At 40.7% G+C, this 27,903-nt stretch overlaps 2 protein-coding genes across 2 annotated transcripts; one reads left to right on the top strand and one right to left on the bottom strand.

The window, feature by feature from the left end:
* Positions 1 to 1,010: 1,010 nt before the first annotated feature.
* Positions 1,011 to 27,903, bottom strand: LOC134797372 (zonadhesin-like). The gene is given in 11 exon segments (XM_063769593.1): positions 1,011 to 1,222; positions 1,593 to 1,739; positions 3,774 to 3,974; positions 8,243 to 8,455; positions 9,720 to 10,004; positions 11,323 to 11,419; positions 14,781 to 15,010; positions 19,852 to 19,990; positions 19,992 to 20,215; positions 20,716 to 20,898; positions 27,807 to 27,903. Coding segments are annotated over 11 exon segments (1,929 nt in total). The 5' UTR covers positions 27,865 to 27,903; the 3' UTR covers positions 1,011 to 1,070.
* Positions 4,875 to 5,359, top strand: LOC134797781 (p53 and DNA damage-regulated protein 1). Its single transcript, XM_063770150.1, has one exon. It carries the CDS (start codon positions 4,915 to 4,917, stop codon positions 5,308 to 5,310), a length of 396 nt encoding a protein of 131 aa, XP_063626220.1. The 5' UTR covers positions 4,875 to 4,914; the 3' UTR covers positions 5,311 to 5,359.

The raw sequence follows: 27,903 nt of genomic DNA, 5'->3' as shown, positions 1-27,903 counted from the left end.
GCATAAGCGAAGCTGCTAAGCTTGTTACAAAGAGAATCAACATGCTTTTTCCAACTTAAATTTTCGTCTACCCATATCCCTAAAAATTTAGTTTCATTGACAAAAGAGACTGTTATATTGTTCAAACTAATATTAAGCTCTAGAGGGTTGGTTTTAATGTTTCTAAAATGTACAATTTTTGTTTTGTTTATATTTGTAGATAAGTTAATAGTTTCAAACCAATCAACAATATTTGCCAAAGATTCTTTTATTAGTGCGCTTAGATTTTCCACTTCGTTTCTTTTAAACTTAAAGAGTACAGAGACATCATCTGCAAACATGATGACACGTTTAGATGTAAAATTTGGAAGAAAAGAAAGAAGAATAAAATAGGTCCTAGTATGCTCCCTTGGGGCACTCCAAGAATAGATTGTGTGGTATTTGATTTTAAGTCAACCATAGTATGGCTTTCGTAATCGAACGATGGCACAGTTACATATTTCTCTCGCTGTGTGAGATAAGATTTAAACCAGTTATTTATAGTTCCTCTAATACCGTAACGATTTAGGATGTCTATTAGCTTATGGTGTGATCTACATGATCAAACGCCTTAGAGAGATCAATAAAGATGGCAATTACATTTTCTTGTTGGTTTAGTGCTTCAAAGATATAATTTGTCAGTTCGAACAATGCATCAGTAGTATAGAGACGCCTTCCTGAAACCCAAATTGTTCTCTGGCTATAATTTTATTAAGTTTTAAGTAGCTACAAAGATGATTTGCCATTACTTTCTCATATACCTTAGAAAAGATTGGTAACAAGGATATCGGACGATAGATTTCAATCAACCATCAAGAATCATATCAGTTCAGATGTACGACCCGTCCATCTTATGATCCTTCGAGCCGGAGTCATGCTACATAACATAAGGCTTCTAATATAGACGTTGCAAAAAATGCCATACGATTGATTTTAGATACTTTATTGATGCTGGCTAAAGGAGCAACGAATTCAATCGACCGATCAAATGAGGCAATGTATCGGTAATGGTAAATTGGAGAGGCCGATAAGCATGCTGTGTGCTTCGGCCTTTAATTCTCAGGAACGGTAGATTTGACTTCGCTGAGTAGGTTCGGCGGATTGGGTGTGACCCGCACTCTGAATATCCGCACCGCACTCTGCTTCGAACCCGGGACAGAAGCCTTCGTTACGTTTTTGCACTCTGCAGGGGTGACACAGCAGCCTGAAAATAATTGATAAAGTTTGGCTGAATTCAGGATCAGTTGACTATTTTAAGTCGAGTATCAGACATTATTTACATAAGGATTTTCGAGGCCTATAGTTTTAAAAAACTAGTGCCTACGTCAATTCTTTGGAGTAGTTGTCAAGCGGACCCTAGGCTCCCATGAGCCGTGGCAAAATGCCGGGATAACGCGAGGAAGAAGATTTAGGAATCTTCTTCCTCAACATCAACTATAGGTAGTTGTAGTAGAAATATTAGGAAACCTCAGATTCAAGTGACCAATCTTGCAGTGCCACGACTGCCAGTCAAGCTGGCAACGCCGCAGACGGTCCGGACTCCGGACCCGTATTTGAGTCCAACTTATTCTTACCAGTAGCGGTGTCTCTCAGGAAACCAATCTTGCAATGGCAGCCGAGCTGGCAACGCCGCGGACGGTCCGGACAGGTGTTCGGGCCTCCGCAGACGACCTCACAACCGTAGCGGCAGACGTATTCTTCATTGGGGTTCGTGCAAGTCTCTGAAATCCGTGAAATCACTCTAATCAGTCTAATCACTTTAGTCTGGTTAACTTTGGTCTGGAGACTTTGGAGTCTAGAAAATGCCAGATTGAAAAAAGGACTATTTTCTTCAAAGCAGGGGTCTCGAAACTTTTTGTAACGATGGCCACGACCTGCCTCCGTCAATCTCGCGTCTTTCCACGGGCCAAATATAAGGGCTCGCAGGCAATATTTTGGAGGCCCTGCTCTAACGCATAACTAAGCTAGCTAGACTCGCCGAAGGTTGATATCTAACGCTTCTCTATTAAGCTAAGTAAGTACGTCTTATTTGGTAAAAGTAAGTATAGTATATATCCTCTAATACTTTAAAAACGGAATTCATTCGTGTTTTATCCATCAACCCATTTCGAAAACAAAATGACCGTTTTCCTTCTTAACAATGCGCCTTATGAACTCTCATTCTCCAATTATATACGTTTTGTACGATCTTAGTGGGCAATGGAAGCCAGGTTCCGTTATTTTTACATAACGGCCTAAAAGTGCAATGATTTTGGAGATAAGCTTTAACAAAAGATCGGTAAACAAATAGAGGATTAACACCAGCATGAGATTTATATAACCGTAGTAACCCACGCAAAGTTCAGCGTACAAGGTGCAAGCTAAAGTATTTTCATACTAAAATGAAACAAGTTCGAACTACCATTGGTACCAGGGAAAATTCAACCTTCTCACAAATGTGTTAAGTCCATATGAAACCGGATAGTATTTTGCAGTGTTAAAGGTTTTTATCGTATAAGGGCATGACGAATGGTTGACCAAGTTATGCCAACATATAGCACCCACATGATGACCCGAAATGACGAATAGGTTGAATGTATGTCGATACGAATATAGATTAAAATATGGCGGGATAAAGTTCTTTAAATAGGTTCAGGGTTGGTCGTTGGTCGCATAAATAATGTTACAAGCAAAAATCTCATTATACGATAGTTTTGTATATTTTACCAGTGGTCAAACACACGGCAAGCCATTTTACTTCAAATAAAATGCTCAATGTACTCAAAATACCCAGTCGAGTCGGTGATAATCGTTGTTTTTTCCTTCGCCACAAATAATTTGTAGTAACTAACTAGGTACCTATAACTATTCGTTGCAATTTAATTTAATAGTTTGTACAAAAGTTTCAGAAACTTAGGTATTAGTGGAAGGGATGTAATCTGCATTATAATGTTCATAAATTTGCTTCATTGAACGTATCTAAGGACATTATGCATGTTCTATAAAATTATATATGCTTTTAATTCTCGCTCGTCCCATTCATCAACGACAGAGCGTTCAGGAGATAAGCCTAATTAATTACTATCCCATTAAACATGATAATGGGTTCACGTACGTTTATTAAAATGCAGACGCACAGGGACTTTTATATGTTAGATTAATAACTTAGAGGCTTTTATACTTAGATAGAACAACAGCTAAAGGTGAAGAAGACTGGATAAAGTATGTCGCAGTGTCTGTAAGTTTGTTTTAAAGAGCCGGCAACACACATGTGAAATACCTGGAGTAGCAGGCAATTCTGGCATCCATGTCCACGGTAACCGCATATTATCTCAGGTGGGTTGTAAGCTCGTTGGCGACAGGCGTGGGATTGAAAAATAAGGCATCATCTACTAACTATTATTTATTTCTTAAATATTTAGTTGTGTCTTCAGTTATGCCCGCATGGAATTTGGTCTGTGTCTTTTCCTTTCCCTTCTTTCAACGGGTGAATTAAAAAAATGTGTTCTATTTTGACCTTTTAGCAGTAGTAGTGTAAGTATGTCGTAACCTCGTAACTATGACTTGTGTTATTAAGGAAAGCAGAGAGAGAGGAAATAATTTACTAACAAAGATTCTACAAAATTACGCAGTGATCACACTGATGCGGATCTGCACGCCGCTCCGGTGTTAGAGTGAGACAGTGCTTAATGCACGAAAGCAGGTTTAAAGCGATGTTCCGCTCACACACCAAAGCAGCGTGCGGATCCGAAAGTGAAGACCGCCTAATTCCATACGTGGTTCGCAATCCCTCTGTTGCACGCAGTGTCCGCTGTAATGTCGGAGTAGGGGAGGCCGGCAGAGGCAACCGCGCGTGCACACGCCTGGACAAACGGGGGAGCGCGCCCAGCAGCTCGGCTCGCACCAGCCGCAAGCCAGGAACTCCTCGTCCGGAGCGCAGTCTTCGATGGCGGGATCGTTTCCGAACGACACCTCGGCTGTAGGGAAATGTAAAAGCCGTTACAGACGGCTATACCGGACCGCGACCTTGGTGCGCTCCGGCGCACGTTCGATCGTATGTAACGTGGTCACCCGTACGTCGGTTAAGAACGCAGCTATAAGTGAGAGCGAGAAAGTTAAATGCTGACATTGCTGACCGGTTCAAAGTCGCGGTCCAGTACGCCTGTCTGTTACGGCTTTTATGCTAAGCTGCGGAGACAAAGATGTGTAAAGGCCCCTGTACACAATGGGCCAGCGCCGGCCAGTCCAAGGGACGCAGCCATGCGGTAGAATGAGATAGCAATATCACTTGCTCCCTCTAACGCATAAATGCGTCCCGCAGACTGGCCTACGCTGGCCCATTAAGTACAGGGGCCTTAATATGCGGTATTCAGCGCCAGCGTAGCAAAAAATTACGGCCCCTGCAATTTTCGCCTTAATTATGGTTTGATTGTGGTATAAGTCGGAGCAAGAATAACTCTGCATGGCATGGCATTTACAATGGCAAAGAGTGGCAATGTCATCATTAATATCAGTTTTTTATTAAAATATAACGTTCATAATAATGACACTGCCTCATTTTGTTATATTATGTATATTCAAATCGGTGCAAAGTTAGCTTATAAGTCATGCAGATCTTGTCAGTAGAAAAAGGCGGCAAATTTGAAAAATGTAGGCGCGAAGGGATATCGTCTCATAGAAAAATTGAATTTCGCGCCTTTATTTACTGACATGATTTGCTTGACCATCTATAGTTAGACGGACTCCATTATCATAATATGCTATTTGGCAGAATAACTCTGCATCCATGGTCAAGCAACACATTAAAAAAACTGTGAGCTGTCACTGTCACTGTCAGTTTGGCAGTACGCAGTACCTTGTTTTAGGTTAGGTTCACTAAAAATAAACTAAAATTACTGTCAATATTTGGTTTTGAATATGAATGATCAAGAAAAACTGTTCAAGTACTTGGAAAGTGTGGAAAAACTAGCAGAGGAAATATTGAGTGACCGAAGAGAGATAGTATTATTAGATAAGCGAAGAAATCAAAACCGAGAGGCGCTGCGGGAGCTATCGAAGTCATCACAAAATAAACATTGGATCACCGTCGGATCAGTGCTTATCAAATACAACGATAAAACTACCAAGGAACTTCTAGAAGCAGATCAGAAGCAGCTGAATATTGATATTAATAAACTGCGAAGTGAATTGAAAGTGAAGGTGAACAATTTGAGAGATTTGGAGATGCAACCGGCAGTTCCTGGGCTCATGCTGGTGCCTATGTCGCAGAAGGAAACTGCTGCTATGTCAAATGCGGGACTTTTCTCACCCTAGTTGAAGAAGCTACTAAATTGAATTGAATTGTAAATATACCACAATAATTACTACTCAATGGCACATTTTTATTTACCTACTTAATACTCCTCAAGAAATGAACTTAATGGTAAGTGGAATGGGTAGTGTAACCACATTACTAGAACACTAAGGGTTGGAACAGACGGACTGCGACCTGACTGCAACTTGTATGGGAACTGCACACCGATGTTGCAGTTGGTGTGCAGTTCCCATACAAATTGCAGTCAGGTTGCAGTCCGTCTGTATCGGCCCTGAAAGAGCAAATTGTAAATACTACAGTAATGGATGTTAAAGTGTTTGTTATTTTCTTAAATGGAAAAAAATAAAAACTTGAATTAAAAGCTATACTTTTTGTACATTTTCATTGAATACAACTGAATTTTAACAGTACAAAACCCAGCCCGGATTTTATCAAACTAATCACGGAAAACTCAGATGGATAACACCTCTATTAATAGATAAAAGAACTTGAAAACCTTAGTGTGTTTACGTGTCTGTGTCCGTAATGCAAAAAATAACTAAATATCTATGAGTATATCCTATCTCCATCTTGCATAGCAAAACAGAATTTGGAATTTTGTTTTTTACAGTAGGCCTCTGTAAATAGTCTATGTTTCAAATGAGATCTGTGATAAACAGACTACAGTAAACTACAGTAGAATTATCTACATTGATATACATTCTTGTACCTAGGTTGTGCTCCCAGTACTGGTTTCCTAAACAAATTCAGTTCCAGAACCAGATTTCCGGTTCTCGCCATGCACATTCTGTACTGGGAGCATTCCCTACTTGTACTGCATTTTCAGGAGAAGTAGTTGATTTATTGCTTTTCGCTAATTCAGAAATATCTGGGTTTTCTTACTGCTTCTGCCAGCTTTTCTCCGCAGACGTTTCATCTGGTTGCCCTTGGCACATTTGGTCAGTGTGGTTTACGTTGATTCTTTTTGTACTCTTTCTAATTAAAATTAAACTTTTGTGAGACATATTTTAAACTGTTTAGATGACAACGGTTTCACTCGCTTGCAGCCACTGAGAGCACCTGAGCCTGAAGAAGGACCCCTGACGGGCCCGAAACATGTCACCAATAGTGACTAAAAATTCAAGTGATAGAAACCATTGTCGTCTAAAGACTCTTTCTAATGTCTGGGTTTTCTATGTGTCAATGGCATGGTTTTATTTGAATTAGGTAAGTTGAACTTAATTTAAATTTAATTTCTTAAAATCTGTGAGGAAAATGTTTAGTTATCTAAGTCACAAGAACACAGCCCAAAGAAACACCAAGTTCTATGGATTACAATTGACAACGAAAATACTTACAATGTTTGTTCCTCTGAAATAGATATTACTATTGCTAATTTAAGCAAAAATAAGGAAGGAAAAATAAGGAAAAATCTGCTCTACAAACCTTTCTAGAGTTGCACAGAAGATTTATTACTAAGTTTAGGTAAGTGAGGGAAACAAGAAATTCTTTGTGAAATATATATTTCAATTAACAATAAATTAATATCACATTAAATCAGTACTGCTATAAATATTATACAGTCAGCTGCATATAGGTATATAAATATCTGAGCCATTTAAACACTTGAATCTTGACATATCTGTTTCTGGTAGTATTTATCGAGATATTATTTACTCCTATATTATATATATATATTTTTGCAGCTGACTGTTTCTTTAAGTCTACCATACTGTGCAGAAACATAGAAAGTGTCAAAGTCTGAAAGAAATTAATACTAACTTATAAGATTGTAGGGTACGAGGATTTTTTTGTCTGGGGCAAGAGAAACAGTAATGACATCATAATACAAGTCGCTGGCCCAATATTACAGCGTACTATCAAAAGATGAATAAAGTCTAAGGAAAAAACGTGCCTAAAGAAAAAGTCATTCTCGGATAGATGGCGCACACACCTTTAGCCTATGCTCGGCTAGATGGCGTGTCGACACCGTTTCATATTTAACAATTTTAACACATAGATATCTGGAATGAACATGGGTCAAAATGATATAAAAATAATAAAATCATTTATCCAAATAATATACATTTTTTTGATAATTTTATATGTTTTCATTTTGAGTTTTAGTCGTGTGTCGATAGATGGCAGTAAATTTACTGTGACTACAAAATTTACTATGTTTCATTTATAGGTATGTATGTTAAATTTGTATGCATCTGTCTTATGAAATAATAGCTTCAAGATTAAATACATAGAACTTTGTAATATTGAGCCAGCGAAGTGCTTTTTTTAGATATCTGATCATTTGTTGAATATAGTAAGAGACTATTTATTACTTCCAGTGCAATCACATTCAGAGTACAGTCGCCATCAGATATATCAGAACGGCCAAGGCGCTCACAAATATCTGAACACGCCTCTATTGTCAAGGCGTTAGGGCGCGTGTTCAGATATTATGAACACCTTGGCCGCTCCGATATATCTGATGGCGACTGTACATTTAAAAAGGTGTACATATAAGCAGGCAGATTATAGAACATGTAGTAGGGGAAAATTAGCTTATTATCATCCACTACAAGAAATCTTTTCTGTAGTCTAGAAAATTGGTACAGATCTCTTTAAAACATACTTAAAATTTCCGATATTGGGGGTGAGGATAATGCCCTTTTTTAGTATTTAAGTTAAGGGTAGGTTTAGTTTAACAGTACATAGTATAGACTTTCTTTTTTTATTCCGAACGGGAAAATATTGTTACTCATAAGATGGATGGGCGCTCAAACCCGATAAGTCTAGATATTTTGTCACTTAAATAAGAACTCTATGGATGTCACATATAGTCTAATTTCAACACGCCCCTCATACTATACATATTGTTGTGTGTTGTTGTTATATACATTGTTTACTATTTAGTTACTGTATTATCTAGCCCGTATTTGAACCCCCAATACCGACCTTTCGGGCAGTCTTCCATCTTCACACACTGTCCGTTGGGGCTCTTCACCAGTCCGTCTTCACAGAAGCACCCTCGGTTACACTGGGCGGGGCAGATGGGGTTGGGGTTGGAGCAGGTCTTCTCGCAGGGCTGGCACTCTTTGTAGACCTGGCCAGGAGCGCAGGTCAACTCGTAGGGCTTGATATAGTTTGCTGAAAAAGGCCATGTCGTTAATTATAGAGCAGCATTTCCCAATTTTCCATGGGTCGCGAGCGAATATTTAGTGAGCTCTGAAGCTACTAGGGCATCTGAACTCCAATAATATTTTATGCTCCATTTTTAAGACCGGGGCCAGTTTCAGTTGTGTGGGTCGGAGCCGTGTTAACTTTGGGAACCACTGGTATAGAGCAAATAGCTATTGATTGTAGTAGAGATGTCTAAGAAAAAATATTGCCTCCGAGTTTAACAGCTGAAGTAGATGTCGCTGTAAGGCGTTATACGTTATATGATAACTGAATTGTTAAATGACGTTACCGCATAATGTACAGTCAGCTGAAGAAATAGTTGACCCCCCTGCAAACAAATTTCTATGCACGTGTGACATTTATCTCTGCAGCTAACTGTGCGCCATCTACAGTAGGTGTCACATTCAAAGCACGAGGGACAAGAAGCGAATTTGTAACTTTTTAAAACGGGACCCAGGTCTAGTTACACGTCTCATTGTCTCTCAAAACTTGGCACACTTCTCATGCGCCGCACCATATTGCGCCTCAGAAACTTCGCGCGGGCCAACGTCGTCTGGTTGCTGCTGTTAGGGCTGAACCCCAACGCGTCGCGGGCCGGGATTCGGAGACCCCTGCTCTAGAACACTGCGCCGGACACATGGGATTAGGGTTGTCACAAGTTTTTTTACTTACACGTCTCATTCTTAAACTTGGAGCATTTCTCATACACCACACAGCTGCCATCTCTGTCCCTCACCAAGTCTCCCTTACAGAAGCATCCTCTAGAGCACTGCACCGGGCATATGGGATTAGGGTTGTCACAAGCCTAGTTACTTACACGTCTCATTCTTAAGCTTGGAGCATTTATCATACGCCACACAGCTGCCATCTCTGTCCCTCACCAAGTCTCCCTTACAGAAGCATCCTCTAGAGCACTGCGCCGGGCATATGGGATTAGGGTTGTCACAAGCCTATTTACTTACACGTCTCATTCTTAAGCTTGGAGCATTTATCATACGCCACACAGCTGCCATCTCTGTCCCTCACCAAGTCTCCCTTACAGAAGCATCCTCTAGAGCACTGCGCCGGGCATATGGGATTAGGGTTGTCACAAGCCTAGTTACTTACACGTCTCATTCTTAAGCTTGGAGCATTTATCATACGCCACACAGCTGCCATCTCTGTCCCTCACCAAGTCTCCCTTACAGAAGCATCCTCTAGAGCACTGCGCCGGGCATATGGGATTAGGGTTGTCACAAGCCTAGTTACTTACACGTCTCATTCTTAAGCTTGGAGCATTTATCATACGCCACACAGCTGCCATCTCTGTCCCTCACCAAGTCTCCCTTACAGAAGCATCCTCTAGAGCACTGCGCGGGGCACATGGGGTTAGGGTTGTCACAAGTTTTGTTACTTACACGTCTCATTCTTAAACTTGGAGCATTTCTCATACGCCACACAGCTGCCATCTCTGTCCCACACCGAGTCAGTAAGCAAGTAAATTTAAGAATTATGTAAAGCGTAAAATCATTTCTAAAGCTTATTATACCACACAGGACTACATGAATACAACGTGGGATTAATTGTTATTCGAAATGATTATTTATTTATTAGGTATATTTGATTATTGATGAGGAAATGGATATTCCGATGTATGTAGGTACTTCTTTTGTTATGTTATTTTTGACATTTAGATTTTATTCTAGAAATTCTAGACTAGTATTTTTATAATTTTTTTTATGTTTGACGATCCTTTTGTGAAATTCTTAGTGTTAAATTTGATCTGTATAATAATCCAATGTTATTATAGAATAATATTAACATCAATAAATTGCTCTGATAATTAGATTAAGATTAATTACGATTCATAAGAGCTTGTTGCTAGGCCTACATGAATAAAGTATATTTTGAGTTTGAGTTTGAGTTGAGTCTCCCTTACAGAAGCATCCTCTAGAGCACTGCGCCGGGCACATGGGATTAGGGTTGTCACAAGCCTAGTTACTTACACGTCTCATTCTTAAGCTTGGAGCATTTCTCATACGCCACACAGCTGCCATCTCTGTCCCTCACCAAGTCTCCCTTACAGAAGCATCCTCTAGAATACTGCGCCGGGCATATGGGATTAGGGTTGTCACAAGCCTAGTTACTTACACGTCTCATTCTTAAGCTTGGAGCATTTCTCATATGCCCCACAGCTGCCATCTCTGTCCCTCACCAAGTCTCCCTTACAGAAGCATCCTCTAGAGCACTGCGCCGGGCACATGGGATTAGGGTTGTCACAAGCCTAGTTACTTACACGTCTCATTCTTAAGCTTGGAGCATTTCTCATACGCCACACAGCTGCCATCTCTGTCCCTCACCAAGTCTCCCTTACAGAAGCATCCTCTAGAATACTGCGCCGGGCATATGGGATTAGGGTTGTCACAAGCCTAGTTACTTACACGTCTCATTCTTAAGCTTGGAGCATTTCTCATATGCCCCACAGCTGCCATCTCTGTCCCTCACCAAGTCTCCCTTACAGAAGCATCCTCTAGAACACTGCGCCGGGCATATGGGATTAGGGTTGTCACAAGCCTAGTTACTTACACGTCTCATTCTTAAGCTTGGAGCATTTCTCATACGTCACACAGCTGCCATCTCTGTCCCTCACCAAGTCTCCCTTACAGAAGCATCCTCTAGAACACTGCGCCGGGCATATGGGATTAGGGTTGTCACAAGCCTAGTTACTTACACGTCTCATTCTTAAGCTTGGAGCAGTTCTCATATGCCACACAGCTGCCATCTCTGCCCCTCACCAAGTCTCCCTTACAGAAGCATCCTCTAGAGCACTGCGCGGGGCACATGGGGTTAGGGATGTCACAAGTTTAACTACTTACACGTCTCATTCTTAAGCTTGGAGCATTTCTCATACGCCACACAGCTGCCATCTCTGTCCCGCACCAAGTCTCCCTTACAGAAGCATCCTCTAGAGCACTGCGCCGGGCACATGGGATTAGGGTTGTCACAAGCCTAATGGCTTTTTTCACGGTAGGGCCTCTGTTAATAATCTAAGTTTCAAATGAGGTCTCTGTTAAACAGACTTACAGTTACAGTAGAATTGTCTACATTGATAAAAGGTTCTTGTTTAATTTTGAACCCATATACATTCTTGTACCTAGGTTGTGCTCCCAGTACTGGTTTCCTAAACAAATTCAGTTCCAGAACCAGATTTCCGGTTCTCGCCATGCACATTCTGTACTGGGAGCATTCCCTACTTGTACTGCATTTTCAGGAGAAGTAGTTGATTTATTGCTTTTTGCTAATTCAGAAATATCTGGGTTTTCTTACTGCTTCTGCCAGCTTTTCTCCGCAGACGTTTCACCTGGTTGCCTTTGGCATATTTTTCATAGTGTGGCTTACGTCGATTATTTTTATACTCTTTTTAATGTCTGGGTTTTATATGTGACAATGGTATTTGTATTTGTATTTGTATAGCCTCTTCTTCTGAACTTTGAACTGTTTGCTTGGAGTGATTTTTAAATGAAGTCTCGTAGTTCAGTGTGCCTGTTGGCAAAGGCCTCCTCCAACTCTTTCCAGTATTTCCTCTGCCGGTATTTTCTCTTGTCCAGAATGGTCCTACAGTAATAAACTGAAATAAATGTCATATACTAAGAAAAAGTGACCAAGGCCTCCAGTGCCCCAGGCTGGAATCGAACCAGCGTCCTCTGCTATCGCAGCAGTTGTCTGAGCCACTCGGCCACCGGGCCACAGCGGCATAGGTCGAATTTTTCCAAGTATATGCACTTCTTACTGAAGGCTTATGGCGCCCCCTGGCCATCCCTAAGGTTGCATGGTTGAACAGCATGGTTCGGACCTTCTAACTGGATATCATGTGATACCGAGTTAGCGAGAGAGATGGCGCTGCCAATCAATACTATTAGAAGTATTTGAACAAATTAAATTATATTTCAGAAAAATATTTTAATTTGTTTTTATCAAGTAGAAACTAGAGATGCAATGGATAGTTGTTTGGCCGGATACCGGATACCGGATATTCGGCCTGCCCATCGGCCGTATATCCGGTATCCGGCCGCCGAATATTCCGCCGGCGGAACTATACCTACATTTCGGTTTTTCAAGTGGGCATTGTGTAGGTTTTGACTTGTTTCGTAGTGAACGTTCGCATGGACTCATTTCTAGGTTCGAAATGAGTGCGCGTGCAAGTGAGTGGAATGTTTAAATTGTTTTAAAATAATAATGAGTAAGATTATGAGCGTGACTGTTTCTTAAATCCAATTTTGTTTACTCCGAAATCAAGCAATTTTACTATCCGGTATCCGGCCGGATAGTAGGTCACTATCCGGTATCCAGCCGGATATTAAAATTATGACCGGATAGGCCGGATACCGGTTAGTAACCGAATATCCGGTGCATCTCTAGTAGAAACACTACTTAATAAATTATAAACTGAAATAAATGTCATATACTAAGAAAAAGTGACCAAGGCCTCCAGTGCCCCAGGCTGGAATCGAACCAGCGTCCTCTGCTATCGCGGCAGGTGCCTGAGGTGGCCGAGTCGCTCAGTTAAATAATTTAATTTGTTCAAATACTTCTAATGATCCTACAGTAGTTATTATTTCATCCTCCCATCGTTTGAGTTGTGGGCCTTTAGATCTTGACCCGTCTCTTGGGTGTCACATAAGGATTCTTTGGCTCCATTTTTCGATCTTACACCTTAGTGTTACAGTGTGGCCTGCCCACCTCCATTTCTGCAAGTCTATGTGGGTGAGGATGTCTCTAACTTTGTTTTTTTTTCTTATGTCGGCACTGCGACATTTATCCTTTAATTTAACCCCCAACATACTCCTCTCCATAGCTCTCTGGCACTTCGCAAGTTTGTCTCTTTGTTTTATAGAAAGGGACCAAGTTTCACAGCCGTAGGTTAGACATGTCATGAAGGACAATGGTATAATTTTTATTTGAATTAGGCAAGTTTAACTAAAATCTGCGAGGAAAATGTTTAGTTATCTAGGTTAAGGTAGCCCAAAGAAAGACCAACTTCTATGGATTACAATTGACAACGAAAATACTTACAATGTTTATTCCTCTGAAATAGATATTACTATTGCTAATTTAAGGAAAAATAAGGAAAAATCTGCTCTACAAACCTTTCTAGAGTTGCAGAAGATTTATTACTAAGTTTAGGTAAGTGAGGGAAACAAGAAATTCTTTGTGGAATATATATTTCAATTAACAATTAATTAATATCACATTAAATCAGTACTGCTATAAATATTATACAATCAGCTGCATATAGGTATATACCTAAATATCTGAGCCATTTAAACACTTGAATCTTGACATATCTGTTTCTTATGTAAGGGTAGTATTTATCGAGATATTATTTACTCCTATATATTATATACATATTTTTGTAGCTGACTGTATCTTTAAGTCTACCAAACTGTGCAGAAACATAGAAAGTGTCAAAGTCTGAAAGAAATTAAAACAAACTTATAAGATTGTAGGGTAAGAGGATTTTTTTCGTCTGGGGCAAGAGAAACAGTAATGGAGCATCATACAAGTCGCTGGCCCAATATTACAGGGTTCTATGTTTCACTTTTATCGAATTGAAATTAGAACATTGTCATAGTGACATTAAGTTGAATTTCAACTACTTATCTTAACTTAAAACTTAACTTAAGTAATAACATGTTTTATTTATAGGTATGTATATTAAGTTTGTATGCATCTGTATTATGAAATAAAAGCTTCAAGATTCAATACATAGAACTTTGTAATATTGAGCCAGCGAAGTGCTTTCAGAACTCTGATCATTTGTTGAACATAGTAACAGACTATTACTACCAGTGCAATCACATTCAGGGTACATTTAAAAAGGTGTACATATACCTAAGCAGGCAGATTATAAGTTAATTATAGAACATGTAGTAGGGGAAAATTAGCTTATTATCATCCACTACAAGAAATCTTTTCTGTAGTCTAGAAAATTGGTACAGATCTCTTTAAAACATACTTAAAATTTCCGATATTGGGGGTGAGGATAATGCCCATTTTTAGTATTTAAGTTAAGGGTAGGTTTAGTTTAACAGTACATAGTATACACTTTCTTTTTTTATTCCGAAGGGGAAAATATTGTTACTCATAAGATGGATGGGCGCTCAAACCCGATAAGTCTAGATATTTTGTCACTTAAATAAGACCTCTATGTATGTCACATATAGTCTAATTTCAAAAACCCATTTGCACGACTTATCGGGTTTTACCGCACGCCCCTCATACTATACATATTGTTGTGTGTTATTGTTATATACATTGTTTACTATTTAGTTACTGTATTATCTAGCCCGTATTTGAACCCCCAATACCGACCTTTCGGGCAGTCTTCCATCTTCACACACTGTCCGTTGGGGCTCTTCACCAGTCCGTCTTCACAGAAGCACCCTCGGTTACACTGGGCAGGGCAGATGGGGTTGGGGTTGGAGCAGGTCTTCTCGCAGGGCTGGCACTCTTTGTAGACCTGGCCAGGAGCGCAGGTCAACTTGTAGGGCTTGATATAGTTTGCTGAAAAAAAAAACCATTAACCAAACCATCGTTAATTAAGGTATAGAGCAAGCTATTGATTGTAGTAGAGATGTCTAAGAAAAAAATATTATTGGCTCCGAGTTTAACAGCTGAAGTAGATGGCGATGTAAGGCGTTATACGTTATATCAAAGATAATATGAAATGTCGAGAGTAGGCTAAAGGTTATGGCGCCATCGCTCGAAAAGATTGTTGTTTGTAGCCTTTGGCCTATAGTCGAGTAGATGGCGTTAATATTAATATTTAATAAGTTAACACATATCAGTGAAAGAATACCTAAGGATCAAAGTCAAATGGCGTTCTAACAGTTTTATCTTATGTCGAAAGATCGCGGTATAATTTACAGTGGCTACATAATTTACTTTGACAATCCGTATATGATAACTGAATTGTTAAATGTCGTTACCGCATAATGTTCAGTCAGCTGCAGAAATAGTTGACCCCCCTGCAAACAAATTTCTATGCACGAGTGACATTTATCTCAGCAGCTAACTGTACGCCATCTACAGTAGGTGTCACATTCCAAGCACGAGGGACAAGAAGCGAATATTTAACTTTTTAAAACGTAAACCAGGTGATCATTTGCATTTTTTTGTGATCTCCTTGGCAACCGGTAAACACGTCACTAAAATCAGTTTCTTCCACAAAAATATTTAATTTAACTAATATCTACAAATTCGTCGATACAACAAATAAGCCAATTTATAGTCATCGCTTAGCGGATGGTATTTCTCCGCGGAGGCCGCAGGCAGCAGGCCTAGCCTAAACCAAAGCCTAAACAGAGCGCCGCTACATGGCTTGTATGACATATCAAGAATGTCAGTTAAAAATATCAACAACTGCGAATGCACAAATTTTCGTTTACCAGTGATTTTTATTGTGTTCTTTGTTATTACACGCCCCCGTGGCTCCGAATCTACCTTGTGCGTATACCTACTTAGGGGACATAGCGCACTGTAAGTTCTCCAGTTCAAGTACAGGCAGATACGGCATTGCTACAAATAAACGGCTGCGTCCGGAGGTACCTATTTCGCTCCTGTGAAACAATCCGCGGATTTAAGACTGTAAAATCTGTTTTAACCACTTTTAAGTTCTTTATATTTAGGTACCTATTAGTGTTCCCTTTTTCTATAGGTAGCCCTCGTTTGTACCTATTTATTTTTGGGGAAAATGTTTCGAATATCCTTTTCTAACGTTTCTGTTTGCTAATTCACTAGTTCATAGTTATTTAGTTTCCTATTTAGTTTAAAACTTTGTACTTCTTATACTTAAGTTTACCTTTTAACTCATTGCTATTTAGTTTTTCCAATGCAGGCTACGTCTACTTCCCATTCGCAGTGCCCTCACTGCCCTAACTCCTCGCGCACCTTCTGTCCTCATGGGTTGAAAGTTCATACAGGACTCAAACACAAAACACAAACGATCGCCCCTAGCCTCACGCCCACTATACAGCGGCAAGTGCCCCCTAATAACACTAATAGTGTAGACCTGGACGACCTCGCAATACTCAAACAATCTGTGCGAGTTTTGCGCCACATCCCTAAGGGAGCCCGCAACTTGGCGGCTGGTAAACTATCTGATACTATAGATAAATGTTTACATAGCAATAGTACGGCAGACTGGTTTTCACTGCTATCGTTTGCCTACACCGCTTTAAAGGCACCGGAAAAAAACGGCGCCTGCAGCCTAACCACCATAGTTAAGAGGAACATAGAATCTTCTGGGGCGATCGATTCACTCTTTGTCGAAGCCGACGCAGCGGCCCTGAGACCGCCCTCGGTTTTAAGAACAATTGAATCCAAAGTTTACGAGGGCGATCTGAAGGGTGCGGTTCGAATTCTCATGTCGGACGATAGAGTGGCACCTTCCAATCCTGAAACTCTCGCTAGTTTAGTACTGAAACATCCAGCCCCTTCACGGCCGCTCCTTTTTCCACCCGAACCGGACAGGTCTTGCCCCGCCCTTTCTGCCAAGCCAGATGAAGTCGCGCAGGCACTTAGCTCCTTCAACAACAGTTCTGCTGCGGGCTTAGATGGTATCCGCCCCTTACACCTGAAGGAGCTCACTTCAGGTTCTACCAGCGACAACGGGTCACGTTTACTAGAGTGCTTAACAAAACTTTGTAACTTTCTCCTTAGCGGCCAGCTGAACCCCGCAGTCTGCCCATACATCTACGGAGCATCATTATGCGCTCTATCGAAAAAGGATGGAGGCATAAGGCCAATCGCTATTGGAAGCGTATTTCGCCGTTTGACCGCCAAGCTCGGGTGCCGTGCTGTGCGTGATGAAATGGCCTCCTACCTTCAACCACGCCAACTAGGGTTCGCCACTAAACTGGGTTGCGAGGCAGCCATCCACGCCACCAGAACTTTCACGCTCAATCCGAGCAATACAGACTGCGTGATCGTCAAGCTTGATATTAAAAACGCCTTTAACTCATTAGAGCGCGATTCTATGTTATTGGAAGTTAAAGAGAAAGTTCCAGCACTATACCCCTTTCTGTACCAAGCGTATTCATTTAATTCCAAACTCTTTTTCAGTGAGTCGCCCATAATCTCTCAGGTGGGTGCTCAGCAGGGAGATCCGCTTGGCCCCCTTATCTTCAGCCTAGGTATCCAGAAAGCAATCTCAACACCTCGATCCCCACTAAACGTTTGGTACCTAGATGACGGCATACTCGGAGGCAAGCCGGAAGAAGTACGTGAAGACCTACTGACGCTTCTTCCACTTCTAAAGGAACTGGGTCTTGAGGTAAACTCGAGTAAATGTGAGTTTTACCCCTGCAGCGCAGACTCTCGGGAGAGTTTTCCTTCCTTCAGTGCCATACTTCCCGGACTAAAAGAGCTGTCCACCCAAAACTTCCAGCTCCTAGGATCCCCCATTTTTCCTGAAGCCGTTCCCGAAGCCTTCCAAATAAGAGAACAACTCCTTCATTTCGCCAAAGAAAGGCTTAAAAACCTATCAGCTCATGTGTCCCTTACTCTGTTACGGTCCTGCTTCGCCGTTCCCAGACTAACATATTTTCTCCGCACAGTACCAACCTGGCTATACCCCGAACATATCGACTCCTTCGACCGTACACTAAAAGAATCGGCCGAGTGTCTGCTTAACGTTTCCCTTAACACAGACCAATGGGATTTGGCATCGTTGCCCATTAGGAATGGTGGCCTAGGACTACGCCGCGCTCGTGACGTGAGTCTTCCGGCCTTCTTGGCGTCGGCGACAGGGGTTGTAGAACTTGTCTCTAAAATTTTATCTTTGGATGGAGACAGGACTACCATACCCTATGCCTCTGACGCTCAGTCGGCCTGGATGGCTCTCAACTCGGGTGCGTCTGTACCCGAAAAACCGTTCCTCCAACGTTGTTGGGACGTCGTGGGCGTCAAGCGGATCTTCGATTCCCTGATGACGAACGCTGTTGGTGCAGATAGGGCCAGACTAAACGCAGCTTCGAGGCCTGAAAGTGGTGCTTGGTTACACGCCCTTCCATCTCCAAATCTTGGCACCCTGCTCGACAACGACTCACTGCGGGTGGCCGTTGCTCTTCGTCTGGGCTGCGATGTATGTCAACCTCATTTGTGCATCTGCGGCTCTATGGTGGAGAGTAATGGTCATCACGCACTGAGCTGTTGCCGCTGCGCTGGTAGGTTCCCACGACACCATGCCCTGAACGACATCATCCGCAGGGCATTAGTGTCGGCAAACATCCCCTCCACGCTAGAACCGCCAGGCCTCAGCCGGTCGGATGGTAAAAGGCCTGACGGTCTGACACTGGTGCCATGGGAAAAAGGCAAGTGCTTACTATGGGACGCTACGTGTGTAAGCACTTTTGCCCCCTCACACCTTTGTCGGACGGCGGGCGCAGCCGCTGAGGTGGCGGCCCTACAAAAACACCAAAAGTACTCAGCACTCACCAATTACCTGTTCGTCCCAGTAGCCGTAGAGACGTCCGGTTGTTGGTGCGCTGAGGCAAAAACCTTCCTTAGGGAAGTAGGTCGCCGCCTGCAAGAAAGGGGCCTTGACCCGCGCTCCGGGTTTTTCCTGGTGCAAAGGCATCGCATCGCAATTCAACGCGGTAACGCAGCGAGTGTGATGGGCACCTTTGCGCCGGGGGTAGCGCGTGGAGGCCTCTTTCAGTAGTTTTTATATTCCTTGTTTTATTTTAGATATATTTAGGGTTGTTAGTTTTAATTTAGTTTTATTCATAGATGTATTTAGTTCATAAGTTATTTATTTGTCCTTTTACTGTCTTTTATGTTTGTTTTTTTTTAATTGATTTATTTATATTTTTACTTTTAAACCAGGTCTAGTTACACGTCTCATTGTTTCTCAAAACTTGGCACACTTCTCAAACGCGACACAGCTGCCGTCTCTGTCCCTCACCAAGTCTCCCTTACAAAAGCATCCTCTAGAGTCTAGAGCAGGGGCTCCAAACTTTTTTACCTGAGGGCCATATTGCGCCTCAGAAACTTCGTGCGGGCCAACGTCGCGGGGGGGTGTCTGGTTGCTGCTGTTAGGGCTGAACCCCTGGAGCCTGGCTCCCGCGGGCCGGACAGTTTGGGTGTCGGCGGGGCGGTTGGAACGCGTCGCGGGCCGGGGTTTGGAGACCCCTGCTCTAGAGCACTGCGCCGGGCACATGGGGTTAGGGTTGTCACAAACGCCTAGTTACTTACACGTCTCATTCTTAAACTTGGAGCATTTCTCATACGCCACACAGCAGCCATCTCTGTCCCTCACCAAGTCTCCCTTACAGAAGCATCCTCTAGCTAGAGCACTGCGCGGGGCACATGGGATTAGGGTTGTCACAAGTTTAACTACTTACACGTCTCATTCTTAAAATTGGAGCATTTCTCATACGCCACACAGCTGCCATCTCTGTCCCTCACCAAGTCTCCCTTACAGAAGCATCCTCTAGAGCACTGCGCGGGGCACATGGGGTGAGGGTTGTCACAAGTTTAACTACTTACACGTCTCATTCTTAAAATTGGAGCATTTCTCATACGCCACACAGCTGCCATCTCTGTCCTTCAGCAAGTCTCCCTTACAGAAGCATCCTCTAGAGCACTGCGCGGGGCACATGGGGTTAGGGTTGTCACAAGTTTTGTTGCAGGGCTCGCAGAAGCGGTACTCTTCGTTGGCGGGGCAGTCTTGGCGGGGTTCTGTGGTGTCTTGCTTAAGGGCTGCAGCTAAAGAAGTAAAATGAATTATGAAATGTGTGACTGCAATGTGAACTGTAGGGGTAATATAACTGCCAATCTGCTAGTCTAAAGGAAGACAAGGTAAAGGTACCTTGAGATGTCAATTGGCATGCGTTTACTTTGTTGTCAAGATTACTACGAACCCACGAATTTAACAACATATTATGTCATAATTAAGTACAGCAGCAGAAGTTGCTAAGCGGGCCAGGTGCAAGCGGGCAATATAATCTTGACGCGACGTTATTGTTAAGAAAATAAGAGCGTGTCAAGATCATTTTGAACACCTAGCCCACTTAGCCACCTTGCAGACATCAGTAATTACAGGTCAATAACATGAATTGGTGCAAGATTTTTTGACAATCTGGTTCGTGAAGAGTAGGTACTACTTTAGGTTCTCTACCTATACGTTTTGACAATTCCTATTCAGAATATCCAGATCCATAACAAAAATGTACGGACAATAGACATGCAAGGAAAATACGACTTACATGCTGCCGGACACTCAGACAGCTTCACACAATGTCCGGTACTGTTCCGGACATGATCGTCCTCGCAGTAACATCCGGTCCGGCAAACCGCCGCGCACGCCGGCGCCGGTTCCGCACATGTCTTTTGGCAGCCGCCGCAGGAGAGGAATCGCTCGTTGGGCCGGCACATGGTGGCTACTTGCCCTGCCAATTCATAAATACCGTAAAACGGGGTGAGTAGGTTTCGCGGGGAGAGGTGGGTTATCAATGGGGAGAGAAGGTTTGAGAGGGGGGTGAGAAGGGATTTTAAGGCTACTGCTACAAAAATAATGTATTCCAATTTAAGATGGAGCTATAGTAATACGCATAATAACAAAAAATCGATCCAACAATCTTCCAAAATCACCTTTGTATGAAAACCCCCTCTCACCCCAAATACGAGGCACTACGGGGTGAGATGGGTTTTCCTCTTTATCGTCAAAGTTATGAAATGGAACTCCCCAAAATAAAATAAAAACTAAAATACAAACGTCCGGAACACTTATTATATACACCATTCAGTTTTCATATGTAAAAATAAAATGTTATCGAGGTTTGAATTTCAGTTTTCACCCCATTTTACGGTAATTAGTTTCTAACCCCCTTATTCATAAAATTTTACGGGCCTGATTTAGTTAAATTATCCCTTTCTTACAAATACATAAGTCAAAATGACAGATAAAGACAAAGGATTATTAGCTAATTGATGTTTGTAGCGCGGTTATGAATAAGGGGGTTATGGTTTTATAAGTTTTATATACCTATCCCTACTATTATTAATATTATCAATGCGAAAGTATGTCTGTCTGTTACCTTCACGCTTAAACCAGTAATAGTTATTTGTTTTACAAGGGGGCAAAGTTGTTGTTTAACCGCTCGTGCTAATATTGATACCCGAGCAAGCGAAAGATTCCAAAATTCGAGTGGTTCGAAAAATGGAATCTTGAGCGTTGCGAGGGTTTCAAAGCACGAGGGTTAAACAAAATTTGCCCCCGAGTGAAACACAAAATTTTTCACCACACCAACCCGAAGCAAATATTAAATGTAAAAAATCAAACAATATCAAATTCAAATGAATGTTATTAAATATTTATCATCCAAAATCATCATTTAAAAGTCAATTCTACCAGCAAACATAAGAAAACAACTCAAAATTTGCATTTGATTACTTTGCCTTAAGACTTTGCCTCACATGTGAATTACTGCTTCTTGAACGGATAGCAAAGTTTCACTTTGCTATCCGTTTTTGAAGTGCAAAGTAAGCCTTTCCGAGCTGGTGTGGTGAAAACCGATTTATATTTAGGTATATGAAATTTGTCATGGAGATCGTTTTTAAACTATCTCGGGCTTCAGACATAGACGTACATTACATATATATATATACACGCTGAAATTTTTATCGTTTTGTTCCCGAAGCGTAGTGGTTAGGTATCGATTACACAGCCAAATAAAATTGTCAAAAAAAATCTAGCTCTTAGTTTCAAAATTGCCAAATAAATAAAAAATAATACAGAACTCGAAGCCGTGAGAATAAATAGTAACACAGAAAAATGCCGCCTCAAACCGTCGCCGCCGCCGCGATTTCATTCGTGCTGATTTTCTAAGGAGCTATCCCTCCCGCACCCCGCACGTCCCGCGGTTATGACTTGTGACTTATGACTTGTGGTTATGACTTTTTCGACGTGACGTCAGCGGTGTTACTACGTGTTTTACTCATTTCGTGAAACTGATTTTTCACTTGCTTATTTTTTTCATTTGAAGAGCTAGATTTTTTTTGACAATTTTATTTGACTGTATAATCGATACCTAACCTCTATGCTTCGGGAACAAAACGATAAAAATTTCAGCGTGTATACATACATACACACATAGGATGGTTTATGTCAGCGGTCGGCAACCTTTTAGCAGCCAAGGGCCACATAGCAGTTACCGTGGGACTTAGTCTATTAGTGTAATTCAGAATGTCCTTATACTATTGATTAATTTATTTATCTAAATATTCTAAATATAAATATACCTAATACATATGTTAGGTACCTACTAAAAGCTAACCTAACGACGAATGATGATCACTGAAAATTTCAGGCTATTACCAATACGAATTGGTAAATCTTGGGTTTTACCCGTAACTCCAAGGGTTTGCCGTACTTTGGGCTTTTACAGTACCAACTGCCTAAACGAAACCTACAATTTTAAACAACGCAGGTAATTATTCTTTAATTGTAGTTAAGTACCATATTCAATATAAAATAACTTATTAAAATAAACTAAAACTACAAAGAAATTAAAATTAAAACTAAAATAAAAGAAACTTACCTATAAAATAAAAACCTAATTATAAAAAGAATACCCCCTCTAGCAGGTCCGCCTGTGGCATGGACCATGGTATATACCCATTACGCTGGCGACGTTTCCTCGCTGATTTGAACCGCCAGGGCGATTCGCTGCGAGAAATACGCATAAGTACCTATAACCTAAGAGTATATAGGTAGCTTAGAGGTATTCTACGAAATATTTTTTGAAATTCATCCTTAAAGAGAATGAAAGTAAAAACAACAGCGTGGACAATTTCGCTGTTTTTAGATATATTAAGAAAGTCTAGTCTGTGATAAAAACAATTAAATTATACGCAAGTTTGTTGAATGTTTAATTGTCTCAACTTGAGACAATTTATCAAACAACGCGTCTGATTTCAATCATAGTCCGGTTTCAATTTCTCTCATTGTTCTGGCGTGTCATCTGTCATTTGGAGCTATCGGACAATCAATGTTTACAGAGCGACCGGTTACGATATTTTGAGATTGTGATAACCGGCAGGTCACACGTCCTAGGCGGTGTAGGTATTTTATATAAATAACTAGCGACCCGTCCCGACTTCGCACAAAACCCATAGTCTAATAAAACATGGTCTTCTATTCCCAGAGTGACACAGGCCTACGTCACAATAACATGGCCGCTATATATAGCGCTATCGCATATTATCATATAGCGCTGTCGCATGATGACGTAGGCTTGTGTCAGTTAGGTGACCTAGAAAAGACGGGAATGGAGTACCAGGCGGAGTATATTATTATACCATGCACAAAACCTTAACAAATTATATACCTAAACCTTCCTCAAGAATCACTTTATTGATAGGTGAAAACCGCATGAAAATCCGTTCAGTATAGTTTCGAGTTTATCCAGATGTAGGTAGGGCATAATTGTTTGCCATCGTATTTTCTCGGAAACGTTCGTATTTGTCATGCTACTTCAGTCAACCTCAGTACTTTTTGTACTGAAACTGACTGAAATAGCATAACACGCTCGTCCGTTTCCGTAAAAATACAAACAATTATGCACTACTTCTGTAACTCGGTACCTTTTGAAGTGCTAAGACTAAGCCTGAAAGGCCTGAAAGTAATTTCAGAAGGTTATAAAAAAAAAAAACATTTATTTCGGACCAAAAAAATCCATAAATGTTATAATTATTTTTTTAATTGTTTAACCCCCAGGGGTGTTATAATATAAGTAGGTACATATTAAGTACATTTATTTGTATAATACTACGCAACAGCATGTAATAATAGAAAGAATGTTGTTATGATTTTTCCGGAATTTTTTCAAGCCTGACAACAGTTTATTTAACCCTGAGATAGTGTCGCTGCAAACAGCTTACGTATGGCAATAATGTGCGTACGTCATGTATAGTCGGGGTAGTGGGCATTGGCTTCATGTTGATACTCGTATAATGTCAAAACATTGCTTACAGAGAATTCGGTTCTTTCAATAGGAAATATTACTGCAATGTTCTGTCGCCAGAGTGCAGCACTACCGACTCAGTAAATTCATATACTAACTTATACATATTGTGCCTCAGACTGTTTTTTGACAAGTTTTCACAGACAATAAAATAAGACATTGATGCATCAAGGCGGTTTGTTAACAAGGGCCTACCGGTAAACGCGAAAATCGAAATTTAGTTATATGTCTCTTTATCGCTTGAATATGCAAGAGTGATAGAGAGATTAGATAACGAAATTTCGATTTTCTTGTTTCGCGGTAAGCCATGATTGACGTGACGAGTGATGTGTCAATGTGGTTTGTTTACTGTATATGCCACAAAGGGACAAAGGTGCCACCTACGCAGAGCTTTGCCTAATATTCCCTATTTACCTATTCGTCGAAATCTAATTCTAAATATTCAATATTAAACCAAACAACTAACCAGTTTAATACAACCGCAGTATAAAATGTCAATACCGGTCATGTCAACAACCAACTTTAAAACATTATTTATTGGAATGCTATGTAATCCTTCGTCTTTTTAAGCTGTAAGTATTTGATCGCATTCACTACAATTATTTTTCGCATCTTTGGAATTGTTTTTGGCATTTTTGTAATAAAACCCGTTTATATTTGAATATATTCGTAGATATTTTCTATTTGTTTACATCGGTGACATTCGATGACATCCAACGTTCGTTGTCAAAGAGTACTTGTTGCCAGTAAAAGAAATTAGTACCATTGAAAATCCGCAAAATGGCGAGGGTCAAATAAACTGTTGTCAGGCTTTACCTATAACATATGCGTGAAATGAATAAATATATGGTTTTATAATCTTTGTTGTGAGGAGAAACTTATTTATTGTAAAATAAGTGTTATTAAAAAATATAAAACTAGAATTAACTACAACTAATACCTAAAATTAAAAAATTAAAAATACCTATCAAATGTAGGCAGCGTTCCCGGCGCTGGATTGCTATGGCCAATCTTTGCGCGAGAAAGCTGCCTGCGCGAGGGTCACCTGTGGCCTGTGGCCTGCCTTATGGCTCCTCTACACGATGGCCCAGCGCCGGCCACTCCAAGGGACGCATTTATGCGTTAGAGGGAGCAAGTGATATTGCTATCTCATTCTACCACATGGCTGCGTCCCTTGGAGTGATCGGCGCTGGGCCATAGTGTAGAGGAGCCATTAGGCGTTTGCTTTGTTGTAGTTATTCCCGTCTACAGATTTTAAGCGTGGGCTCACTTGGTGGTAAGCGGTAATCGTAGCCTATGCACGCAATTCCAGAACTGTCATTAAAACAAACTGCATGTTCATAACATTAATTATTTTAATTAATCCTTTTGAATGTCATGTCAATCAGGTGATCTAACTTTCACTATCGCTGATCGATCTATGCAAATCCATGGAGGCAGTCATACATGCTACATAATAATACTTTACATATCTAGATAAACACTTTCACTGAAGACTTACCTACATTACACTGTACCTATCTAATATGATTATTATCCATTTAAACTAACACGATTTTCACTCATTACTTTTATAACTACCACGGGACTTAAATCGCTTCAAACTTACGTTATTTAGGCCTGACGTTCGTGGTCACAGGCAGAGAGCGGGGCCCACTGATTAACAGTCCGCCGGACGGTATCGGCCTGTCAGGTAGAACAAAATTTGGACAGTTCCGAACAACTGACAGGCCGATACCGTCCGGCGGACTGTTAATCAGTGGGCCCCTTAACCGGTTTACCCCGAGTTAGTGGCTTTTACCCTGGATGGCGCAAGTCGCCCTTAGTCGTTGAAAATTCTGTGTGTGAAGAGTTAACTTGGTCCGACTCTAAAATACATATAATAGGAAAGGTAGTATCCCGATAGTCCCGAATTTTCAGAAATTTCAGATTTCATAAGTATGTATGTATAAATTTAGATACATACAGATATAGTTTTTAGGGTTCCGTACCCAAAGGGTAAAAGCGGGAGACCCTATTAGTAAAACTCCACTGTCTGTCTGTCCGGTGTCCGTCTGTCTGTCACCAGGCTGTATCTCATGAACCGTGATAGCTAGACAGTAATTTTCACAGATGATGTATTTCTGTTGCCGCTATAACAACAAATACTAAAAAGTACGGAACACTCGGTGGGCGAGTCCGACTCGCACTTGTCCGGTTTTTATAACTTCCAGTGTTCGTGTACAAACAGCAACTCTCTTAACTATCCATCGGTGGACCTTATGCCTTAATAAGGTTTACGAACTGTCAGTTGACAGTGCGGGCGATGGTACACTCACCTGCAATAATATGTTACTCTTCGAAGGCCGCAAAAATATGTAACACGCTCTATGGCTCTACAAATAAGATCGTGTCAGATATTTTTGTGGCCTTCGTTGTGTAACATATTATTGCAGGTGACTGTACCTACCTATATCGCAAAAACATTTTTTTGATAAGTATTATTATGATGATCATGTACTCGTAATTGGCGATGTTTATTTGTTTACGAACTTGGTGTTCGTTTTCCTTGTTGCTGAGTTTTTGTTGCAGCAATCAAAATTCGACGAAATAATTGGTTTATTTATAAACTGATTGTCATTTTATTCACAGGGTTTAAGATATCGTGCCAATGGCCCCTTGTATTAAAGTTAGGGCTGAAAGAAGGATATTAAAAATGTGTTAGTTAAGATTGAATTGAATTTGTTCTAAAAATAGAACGAGACGAAATAAGAGGTGCTACTTTGTGGGTTTTAAGACTTTTGAGTAAGACTGTATCTATGACTTATTTTAGATTGGTTTTTTGATTATTGTAAAAATTAGGAGCGAAACACAAATTTTATACAAATATTTAAAGCTCCTATAGTTCGTTTTTTTACCATTAGAAAGAAGGTAAGCGATCTTGACATGTCTTTTAATTGAAAAACGCTTCTTAAAAATCAGTAAGTATTAATTATGAAAGGAGAAGAATATAAATGATCGTATATTAGATTCATAATTGTTACATAAATATTTGCCGTGATTTATTTTTAAAAGGTATTTTTTAATTAAAAGACACGTCAAGATTGTTTACCTTTTATCTAATGCTAAAAAAAAACAAACTATAAACTTGGTCAAGCAGATCTTGTCAGTAGAAAAAGGCGGCAAATTTGAAAAATGTAGACGCGAAGGGATATCGTCTCATAGAAAATTTGAATTTCGCGCCTTTTTCTACTGACAAGATTTTCTTGACCATCTATATAAGTCATATGACTTAATATACATATAAAGAAAATCGAAAAAAATCAAACGCCCCTACGTTTAAATGGACTTACCTAAAACGTCGGCTACTGCACACACCAGCACACAAACAAGTAGACACGTTCGCTCCATCTCCGGCGCACTACTGAAACTGATCGCGTTACTGCAGTT

This window comes from Cydia splendana, chromosome 15 (assembly GCF_910591565.1).
Source record: "Cydia splendana chromosome 15, ilCydSple1.2, whole genome shotgun sequence".
Lineage (NCBI taxonomy): Eukaryota > Metazoa > Arthropoda > Insecta > Lepidoptera > Tortricidae > Cydia > Cydia splendana.
This window is presented reverse-complemented; position numbering and strand designations above follow the sequence as displayed.